General features: G+C 39.2%; 1 protein-coding gene across 2 annotated transcripts; it reads right to left on the minus strand.

The window, feature by feature from the left end:
* Positions 1-5,488: 5,488 nt before the first annotated feature.
* LOC124250520 (T-cell surface glycoprotein CD1a-like) lies at positions 5,489-10,817 on the minus strand. 2 transcript variants are annotated; one of them, XM_046682475.1, is made up of 7 exons: positions 10,770-10,817; positions 8,773-8,931; positions 8,134-8,400; positions 7,145-7,423; positions 6,646-6,924; positions 6,217-6,307; positions 5,489-6,047 (listed from the first exon to the last, which is right to left on the minus strand). In XM_046682475.1, exons 2-7 carry the CDS (start codon positions 8,831-8,833, stop codon positions 6,005-6,007), a joined length of 1,020 nt encoding a protein of 339 aa, XP_046538431.1. In that variant the 5' UTR covers positions 8,834-8,931; positions 10,770-10,817; the 3' UTR covers positions 5,489-6,004. The 2 variants fall into 2 exon arrangements, with proteins under 2 accessions (XP_046538431.1, XP_046538430.1); XM_046682474.1 differs by lacking the exon at positions 10,770-10,817 and having other exon boundaries at positions 8,773-8,980.
* Between the last annotated feature and the right edge of the window lie 453 nt (positions 10,818-11,270).

Here is an 11,270-nt window from a genome sequence, read left to right on the forward strand (position 1 = left end):
TGTTTGCTGCTACATTTGATCATACAGAGGGAGTTTCTTTCTTTCCTGAGTTGATAGTATTTTATAAGAATAAACATTTAAATATATAAATGATTTTTCTGTAACTCTGGAGATGATTATATGATTTTATTGCACTAATCTGTTGAAGTAAGTGATTTTATTAAGAGATTTTAATGGCAAACAATCCTCTTATGGATTTTGCTTTTATGGACAAATCCCATTTAATTGGGTGCCGGGTTTTTTTTTGTAAATGTTTTATTTGAGTCTATACACATAATTTCTGAGTAAATATGCATGAATGAGATTAGTTGATAATTGCTATTTTAATCTTTGTTTTTTTTCTGGAGGATTTTCTACTGGCTCTGGTGTCATCAAAATTTTGCCTCATAAAGATAGTTGACATTATTTTCCTTCTGTTTCTCTACCTGGAACAATGTATGTGAAATATAATTATCTGCTCCTCAGTGTAGTCTGTACCTAGGAAATTATGCAACCAGAAACTGAGTAATTGTTCATTTTCCTTAACAATTACTTATATATTCACATTTTCTCCTTCTCCTAGGATTTTTTAAATAAAATTTTATTTTTAACAAATCTGTTTATGTTAATTATATATAACATTTTCTTATTTTCATCTGTACATTGCTTATCAGTAATATGTCTACTTTTCTAATAATATACACTTTTGATCCGTTCTGAGAGAGGTTTTTATATTTTTATTAGTTTTCTCAAAGTCAGCCTCTATGGCCTGGCCTGGTGGCATAGTGGTTAAGTTCATGCACTCTGCGTTGGTGGCCTGGGTTTCGAGGATTTGGATCCTGGGCACAGACCTACACACCACTCATCAAGCCATGCTGTGGTGGCATCCCAGATACAAAATAGAGGAAGGTTGGCGCATATCTTAGCTCAGGGCCAATCTTCCTCACACACACACACAAAAATAAACAATAATAAAAAATTTGAGGTTAAAAAAAATTCCAGCCTTTAGTGTTGTCGGTCACCTTTATCAATTTTTTGTTTTGCTTTTTATTTTGACTTTTACTGCTCTTAAATTAATTTTCTACCTTCTAAATTTTCATTGATTTTGTTGTTCTTTTTTAGCTTCCTCAATTAAAATCTTATGTGTTTTGTGTCTGTCTTCTCTACAAATAAATGCTGTAAACTTCCCTCTACACGTCACTTTAGAATCATTTATGAACCAGAAGAAGAGAAGACAAGCTCACCTATGTAAAAACAATGCATAGTAAGAAGATTGTAAAAACTAATCCTTAGTGACCATTGTTTAAAAAAATCAGGATAATTAAAATTAAACAAAAGCAGAAAGCACAAATGTCAGTGCAGATACACAGTCCATGTCTGCTTGCCATTTTAAATACTGAGGTACTGAATTTGCAATTCACCACAGAAAATTGAACAAGGTGTAAATAAATCATTTCTGAAACTTACAGACCACATCAATCATCAAATTCCCCAATGAATGTTTCTAGCCCCAAAACTAACATCATACAGAAAATGAATTTCAAAGCCAAAATAGCTAATATTAATATTCTTGTTATGTGCTATAAATTGTTTTTCCCTTTATTCTTGCTACAATTCCTCCTAAACTCTTACTCCTGCCTGTGATGAACATAGGTTTGTGTGTAGGCGTAGCCAGATCTCTTTTAAGAAGAAATTTCCCTTCCCTTGGTTTTTGCTGGAATTGTGCATCCCTGCACTCATAAGTTCTCTTTTAATCCTTCTTGCTAGAACTGAGAAATTTCCTGTACTCCCAGCTTGATGTAGACTTCATCGGTTAAACGTCTTCTCGTATGCAAATAAGAAAAGGATCTTTTCAAAGATCATCACAACTATTTAAAATAATAATTAAAGAATTCAGAATTAAATTATTATAAATAGTAAATATAAATATTTATAAATGTGGTGATGAATGATGTGTTAAATTCTTTCTCGTTTACAAAGCTGACTATAGTCATCTGATCATATGTCTGGATTTCCTTTAAAAAAAATCTCTTAGATGCCATTAAAAAGTTTAGAACAAAATTAAAATCTAATTAATAAATTAGAAAAACATCAACTACATAGTTACATCCTTTTATCATTCAACATAATTTCGTATTTTAAAAATTATCATCTTTCAACTTGATCAGGTTTCTTTTATATCAAATAATCAGGAGATAGGACGCAGGTGGGTGGGCACAATACCCAGCGCCTTACATGTTCTCACAAGTGGAGTGGCTTTGTCATCAATCCACTTACCACTTCCCCAGTCTGCCTACTAATTCTGACAATAGAGGCAACGCCTTCCAACTGTGAAATCCCACGAAGCTTATGTTTCAACTTCTGTTTTCTTCCCAGTCCAATTACAAATCTGCCTCACATTTTATACTAGGGTCTCAATCCTTTCTTAAGGAGATTCTCAGTAGGAGAAACTTCTGTTCCCTAAACAGGACCCGACTATGGCTGAGGCAGAGTGTTTGTTTAGGAAACTAATAAGAATGCATATTAAGAGAGAGGAAAGCTCTGTATTTATCCTGTGATGAGATTGTAAAACCTACTATTAGGAAAAAGGAAGAAAAAAATTCACAGATTTTATAGAGAATAAGAAAGGAAACAGAAAAGCTGGGAAAGAAAGTCTGCAAAGATCGCTGAAGTTTGACTCCAGGTGATTAAATACAGACATCAAAAAAAACGAATGAGCTTGGGGCCTCCCTCACGGCATAACAGTTAAGTTTGCACGCTCTGCTTGAGCCCCGGGGTTTCACTGGTTCAGATCTCAGGTGCAGACTTACACACTGCTTTATCAAGCCATGCTGTGGCAGGCATCTCACATGTAAAATAGAGGAAGATGGTCACAGATGTTAGGTCAGGACCACTCTTCCTCAGCAAAAAGAGGAGGATTGGAGGGAGATGTAATTTCACGGCTCATCTTCCTCACAATAAAAAAGAAACCAGCTTGGAGGAAGAGATTATTCATTATATTCTAAATACCTGGGGACAAAGCTGCTTCTCATACACTGTGCAGCCAATCTCAATGAATGTGTTTACCATACAAATAAGAAACACTGAATGTGTGATCAATGAATGAATGAATGAATGAACAAACTTATATATCCAGCGGAAATTCACAGAAAATGTCTTGCGTTTGGATTATTTAACTGTCACTGCCATGGCATTTCATGGTTTATACTCAGCACCATAACATCCAGGACAAGAGAAAGCATCTCTCTCCTATGATCAAACACAAGAATCAGGCTTCATATCAACTGTGCCACCTTAGAGGAGATGCCTAACCCAGAGCCATCACTCTGAGCAAGGATAAGGGGGATCTATATGATGATTTGGCTTCAATTATAGGTTACCTGTCCATCCTTTAGCCTATCACATCTTCAAGGATGCTTTCTCATGATTGCCTTAGGCTGATCAGAGTCCAAGACTACAGATGAGGATAGAATCAAGCTACCAAAATCACATGGCTGCTACGCAAGGGTGACAAAGTAGATTGTAGTCTAGAGAAACAATCAACCAGTCTAATCCAGATAGGAAGTTTGCAGCAGTCCCACTGTTTGCTCTCCCTCATCTCATAGTTTTCACCTTTCTCCCCATCTCCATTATCCTTTTTTTTTCATTTTACAAAAATTTCCACATGTGCAGCTGCTGCTACCTGCCCTTGGTCCCTTGGGATGTTCTCCTTGCCCTGGGCCCTCTTTCTCAGCTCCCTAAAAAATTTAGAGTTAAGTGTCTTTCCTCAAGTGTCTTTCCTCTAAGTGTCTTTCCAAATAAGTTGCTATACTAAGAAACAAAGAAAGAACCAACAATGAAAACAGTACGCTGTAGAGCCAAATTAGGAAAGCCAAATTTTTAAGCTCAGAAGATGGTGATGTCTTTCTCTCACTGACTACTTTATACTCCATAAGTCCGTGCTGCATAGTAAGTGCTTAAGAAGTATTTGTTGAATTAATTAATGAATCCTAGAGTAATCGCGGTCTAGCCATGGATATCTCAACTCAAATTGCAATTAGGGATCATTAGTCCTAAAGAGTCGACTTTCATTATTCAAGAATTCTGTATTTGCTAATTAGCCTAACTGTTCATTCATATACATGTGCAGAGTAGTGCAAAGTTTGTTACCAACCTGACACATTTACAACTGGGGTCGAATAAGGTGGCACTCTGCCTTCTTGTTTCAATTCTCACACTGTAAACAAGTGTCTTTTTCATGGTCTACTTAATGCCATATTTTCAACATTTTTGTGCTCTTGGCTTATGGTATTGCTACTAAAAATGGCTTTGAAGCATACTGCTGAAGTTCTCTTTAGTGTTCCTAGACACAAGAAAGCAGTGAGATGCCTCACAGAGAAGCTGCACGTGCAGATCAACTCTGTATATGCATGAGTTATAGGGCTGTGGGTCATGCCTTCAGTGTTCATGAATCAACAATGCAGTAACTCCAGAATAAGGGAGAGGAAATTTGCTGATCTCTATGTGGAGCCACTCCAGAGAACACTAAGGTAATACCTATAATGCTATGGTAAAAATGGGAAAGGAGCTATATTTATGGATTGATGAGATGGTGACAGTTTTGTTTGTTTGCGTGTTTATTTTTAAAATGTAGTGGACAGCAAAACTGTGTGGAAGAAACCCAAGAAATTTACCATCATGTTACCAAGGCTGGGGAAATGTCAAACACTTATTGGTTGGTATTTTATTATAAAAGAATACTGCATATGATACATAAATTATCTGGAAATGTATGTATATTAAATAAAGTGGTTTTAAACAGAAATATGCATTAAAAAAAAGCTATATATTCATCAGTTGACACAAATGTGATCAAAGGCTCACAGGAACCTAACCTTGTATTTCTCCTGGGAGCAATGGCTCAATATTCACTAACTCAATGTTCTCAGTGACTAACACAACAGCCATGAATAGCAACAATGTACTGTATGTTCTGTCCTTGCCTTGACCTCACTTCAGTCCTGAGGATCAACACTCTTGTTCTCTTTTCTTGGCCATCTTCCTTTCTCCTCAGTGACACACTTGCACTACTACTTCTCAGGTATCACCTATATGGGTGGTTTCCAAATTTTAATGCACCTATGAATCCTCTGCTGATTTTGATAAATGCAAATTATGATGCAGTAAGTCTGAGATCCAAGATTCTGTATTTCCAACAATCTCCAAGGTGAGACCTCTGCTGAGTGTCCTTGAATCACAGTGAATAGCAAGGGCCTACATCCTGCCTTACTCATTTTGTTTAGAATACTTGGAGCAATAGTTTCACTCCAATATGTCTCTATAATTCAATAATAAGAATAGTCAGAGGCAACACTGTGTTTCTCCTCAGGGGCTCAGAGAAGTCACTAAGGAACTAGGAAAGTATGAGTCTCTTGGCCAAGTGAGAAGACTTTTAACAAGAAAAGCATCAAATGTCTCAACTACTACATGTCCAGAAGGAAACGAACAGGAAAAGAGTAGAAATTTAACATAAATTCAACACAAGTTTTTATTAAGAACATATTACATGCAAAGACACTTTGCCAAGGATACAAATATTCAAAAGATGAGGACTTTGCTATTGAGAAGCTTAAAAATTATAAGGGGAAAAGGGATCTAAATAGCTGCATCAAAGGGCAGGAGGTGAGGGATAGATTTGGCAAAGTACAGTTCAAGTGCACTGGGAGTTCAGACAAGGCAAAGACAGCTTCAACGTGTGAATCAGGGAAGGCCATTTAGAAACGGTGACAACTGAAATGGGCCCAATGACCCACTAATATTTAAATATGTGGAGTTTGCTAAGACATCATCCAGTTAGAGTTATAATTGGAGTTTTAAATTCACAGAACCAGAGTCAGAACAAAAAAATCTTACAAAACTACATTTAGCTTATATTAACAACTGACTATTAAGCAGAAATAAACAACAACGAAAAAGGTCATATAAGAAGAGTTGAAGGAACAGCATCATGGTATTGGGTCTAGATACATCCTGGGCTTCTGGCATCTCATTCCAAAGAGATAAGATTGCTTGGAGGTTCACAACGTGTCCTGAAAAGAACAGATATGGAAGTCACTTTACATGAGGCAGAGGTGAGAAGTGAGGAGTAAGAAGGAAGGGGACTGGGAGGAGGAGAACTGAGGAAAGAGAAAATAAAAAAGATGGCAAGAGAAATGAGGAGTGGGGAAAAGAGCAGGAAAATGGATATAAAGAACTCACCAGCGCTTCCTAAGCCAAAACGCAAGCACTGTCAGAAGCACCAGGGGCACTATCACTGCCAAGAAGATCCAGCCCGTGGAGCTGCGATGTTCTGTGGATTTGGGTGCACACAAAGGGGTCATTTCAAATCCACCCCATTTTACTGCATTTCCCTGGACTTCCTTTGTTCATTTGAATGGCTGCTTCACCAATCTCCTTTTTTCCTATTTCTTCTCTCATCCCTCTTCAAGATGAATCCATCATCTAACACTCAGTGTCCTCCTACATCTGCAGGGTCCCTCCTTTTCAACTCTCCTATTACTTGAATTACTTATTTTTATTCCTTTTGGATCTGAAGCCCCTAGAATCCCAAATTTTTCGTCTGACTGTCCTGCTTTGCTTGAGGACCACCTACTCCCATCCCCAGCTTGGGTCACAGTTCTTTCTTACCCCAATAAAGGATGATGTCCTGGTCTTCTAGACTGCTGTGTCTCACCCGGCAAGAGAGGCCATCTGCCTCAATGGCTTCCACATCCAAGGACTTCCTAAGATACCATGTCCCATCAGCATTGGGCAAGATGTCACTTTGCTGAGTGCCCTGTTGCTCTTTCTTACCCCGCATCCACATCACCCAAATAGGCTTTGGGTAGAAGCTAGAGACATGACAAACCAGCATCAGATGGCCTGGAGCAGGACTAGGGCCAGTGGACAGCCAGGCTTCTGGCCTTGCTGCAGAGGACAGGAAAGATATTCAGATGAGGACTCTAACACAGACTTAGAGGTTCAGATCTTCACATCAGTTTAGAGAGACATATCTTTCCTGTACCTAAGAATCTGTCACCCATTATTCCCTCTCCCTCGTGGCTAATTCTTAGGAAGATGGGAAGGAGATAATGAGAAGGTGTGATTTCAGAGTGGAGAAGTCTTGGAAAAAGGGTGGAAAACTGACCTTGTCGCTGGAGATCTGCTTTCCCTGCGTCAAGAAGACCCAAGAGGAAACGTGGGCAGGTGTCAGTGAGGAGCCTGTGCCATGTTTCCAGCGAGACTTTATTCAAATTGAATCGTCTGGAGACTTGCTGAGCCCTACTTCCACCCTTTGGAGATGGTAACCATGAATTATTCTGGATGCTTATTAAATCTGATCCTTGATAAGCAATCCGTGCGAACCCTACTGAGGCTTCACCAATGTGAAGCTCACAGCCCATTGCTAGCTGTACCTGAAAGGGATCTGGGGAAGAGAGGTTGTGAATTAGATGAAAGAGGAAGTAAAAAGGATAAAATGAAATGAATGGAAGCAAAAGACAGTAGAAACAGAAGGGAGAAGTTTAGGAGATTTAAGGGAATGGGGCAAAGTTTGTTTTAATCAGAAATTCAGTAAAAGAGGAATTGGTGGTAGTTGAAGATGGAGGAAGAGATGAATAACAAGAGGTATGGGGCATAATGTTCAAAGAAGCCAACATGAATGGTCTGAGCAAAGAAGAAGGTAGGACTCAGTGTGAGAGAGGTGACATTATAATAATCTAGTGTGAATGGAATGCAACAGGTAACAATGAATATATTGACAGAGACTGCTGGAGAGATAGAATGGGGGAGAAAAATCACACTTTAAGAAGTCAGTCAAAGAATGGGGAAGCTGCAGGTATCTGGTTGGATGCCAGGGAAAGGGGTGGTCACAGAAACCACTGGTGGAAGAGAATAAGGCACAAGCTTGCAGTCAATGAGAGAGGAGTTTGTAAGTAACAGAAGACTTGAAACATTGAAGAATCAGGATCCAGATTATACTCCCTGCTGACAAGTGTGTAATTTCAGTTTTATGTTGAAAGGAAGTAAGGTTCAGAAGTTAGTGGAGGCTGTTTCCTAAAGGAATAAGAAACTCATTGAGAAATATACACACCTCCCAACCATATCTCCACTCCCCATGGAGGAAATTGTACTCACATTCAAGCTGCCATTGACTGGCATGGTTGTGAAATGCCTGATTAAATTCAATGGCGAACATATGGAATAACTTTTCGATTTCAGTCATCTCCTCACTGCTGAAGTTGCCCTTGGACCAGGGCCTCAGGAAAATAAAACTGCCAGTGTGGTTCTCCCACCCATGAGTCTGCAACTCACCCAACCAAGCTGAGCCCAGAGCTTGCACCCGGGAAGGGTTGTAAAAGGATGAGCTGTAGATAACTCGGAAGGAGGTTGGCTCCTGGAAGTCTGTGTCAAAAGAACAGATAAAATGAGGAGAAAAAAAGGCATTGGGAAGGAGAGAGAATGGAGAAAGAAAGATGCCAGAGAGGGGAAAGTCAGAATATGCAGGAAAGGAGAGCCATAGTTATCTCAGGAGACATTTACCTGCCCCACAGTCCCATGCTTTGTATTCAACTTTCAGAAGAGCACAGAGACCTGGTCAGGGACACTCAGAATGAAACAAGGCTGACATTTTCACTCTCCAGGTATATGCTGGGGAAAATCCACCACATATAGACACACAAACACACATAAAAACACACACACTTTCACACACACACACACACACACACACACACTGCCTCTTGCATCCAACTGGACAGCAGCCAGAGTTCTTACCATCTTTACTGTCACCATCTGGGAGGAGAACCACTAGCAATGCAAGTTGCAGGAACAGCATTTCATTTGCTGATGTTTTCTTTCTCTCAGAAAAGCTGGTCTTTGATTTCTTCTCTAAACAAACGTTCTCCACAATACCTCTATTCTGACTTCCTTCTCCTACGAGCAGAAAAACCTTTCCATTAATCGTTGTCCGCCAAAAAGATCTATTCCTTCCTTAAAACCTAAACTACCTTTTCGGACTCTCATTTCCCCTTTAGTTTTGTGGACCGCCTACTCAGAACCTCACTTCCCCTCCAGTTCTCTGGACTGCCTACTCAGACTCATTGCTCCTGCAGTTCTGACTCTCCTCTCTGGCTTCCAGTTTCTCTCCTTCTCACTAACTTCCATCCTGCTCACCTCCCCCTGATTTGATTACTATGGACCAAGCCTTGTGTGGCATCGCACAGTCGTTTTAACTCTATGGGCTTTTTTCTTTCTCATTCATACAATAAAAGCATGAAACTAAATGGCTTCCAGCACCCTAGCTTATCTTCTCAAGCTCCTGCTCTTTACTATCACTCTGTCCCTCTCTTGCCCTTTTGAATATTCCCCAAATATTCTCTTCCCCTGCCTCGACCCCACCACACCTCATTCACATCTCTGACTTCTCATTCGTTGCTTTATTTGCTTTATCAGAATCCCTATGATTGCCCTGTGTAACAATATAAATTACCAGCAACCCTCCACTCCACTATTCTTAGGGAAAAACAAATAGTGATCAAGAGACCACAAGAACAGTGAAACACATAAAGAAAAAACCCCTCTGTTTGACTCTCATTGATATATATTCACTCATCAGTTGCTTAGCATCTGCTGGATCCAAGCATCTTGCTACACTCATGACTACTGTGGTTGACAATGCGATCACTTTATTCAAGGAGGCTTTAGTCTACTTGGGAAGAAAAACAGTTAAACCAAGAACTATAAATCTTGGTGGGCTGAGTTTTCTTATACTGTATAGACCTCTAGACAAAGACAAGCATGCTTGAAACAATATTTTCTAAAGTGGTGACCCTTAACTGATGTTTGCCCACTCAGAATCTTGACTTTAGTGCTTGGTTTGTGGTGTTGTATCAATATCCCTATTGTGCTGGATCCTCAACATCTAACAGAGTGCTCGGCAAGTGATAGGTGCTCAATGAATATTTTTGAATGATCAAATGAATTTTGTTCAGACATCCAATTATTTTTAAAAGTTATGAAGATGTTCAACATAAACATGCTTTTTTTAGATTTGTTATTTTTTTAAATTTTTCCTTCCTCTCCCGAAAGCCCTCCAGTACATAGTTGTATGTTTGAGTTATGGGTCCTTCTAGTAGTGGCATATGGGACGCTACCTCAGCATGTCTTGATGAGCAGTGCTAGGTCCATGACCAGGATCTGAACTGGCAAAACCCTGGGCTGCCAAAGCAGAGCACGTGAACTTAACCACTTGGCCATAGGGCCGGCCCCGTAAACATTTTTTAAGACATCAGAAAGTATTACTTGTAACCCTACTTGGTGAAATGAGAATCTTTTACAGTTTTATTTAGGATCAAAGCACATGCTAATAAGCATAAAGTTTATACAGAGGGTCCTGCTATAAATCTCCTATTACTTATAATAAGAAATCAGTGAGAATTTGTGGGAAGTGGAGTTAATAAATTATTCTGGAGTCATTTTCTAAGATTCCCTTCTTATTGGTCCTGTTTGGATGTTCCATGCTTGTCTTATAAGCTGGTCTCTGCTAGATGTGCTGACCCTCTTTCATGATGTTTATAACTATTTAAAGGCTCTTAAATATTTGTCTTTGCTTTGTATCCTCTGGATAAATGTGTTTTGGCTGTTTATTTTTTTATTTCTTGGTTAACAAATAAATAGAAATAAGCATCAGGCTAAGTTAAGAGAAAAATATTTTTTTTTGGAAAGTTAAGATTAGAACATAGAAAACTGGAAAGCTTCTCTCCCATACTCACAATTTTAGAAAGCTGGATAATCAAAACCACAGCTTTTTTTTAATCCATCAGAAAGCTGAAATACAAGGGCAACCAATTAATCCTGAATCTAAGAAAAGATACACTCTCCAAGGAAATACGGGATCCAAACCCTTGCTGACAGATAGATGCCAGATGCTATACAAGCCAGTAAGAATAATTCAGCTAAAATTGTTAACAAGTTACGCTAAACTAGCAGGAGTGTATAGAAACCTTGAGAGTCACAGACACAGAAAATCCACTTATATTAATAGGCTTTTCCCATAGACCTCACCAGGGCATCCTGAAAGGTTGGAGTCAAGGATAAAGACCAGAGAAATCCTTTCTCATGGTGCAAGCCTGAGATATGAGAGCATCTAAAGCAGGAAAAAGGCAGGAAGACCCTACCAGATCTTTCTCCCCTATCTCCCACAAGAAAAAAAAGCCTTAATGTGGTGGGGGAGGGGCAGAAAGACCTGTTGCCTTCAGGGCACAGGTGAAGAT

Source organism: Equus quagga, chromosome 13 (genome assembly GCF_021613505.1).
Source record: "Equus quagga isolate Etosha38 chromosome 13, UCLA_HA_Equagga_1.0, whole genome shotgun sequence".
Classification (NCBI taxonomy): Eukaryota; Metazoa; Chordata; class Mammalia; order Perissodactyla; family Equidae; genus Equus; species Equus quagga.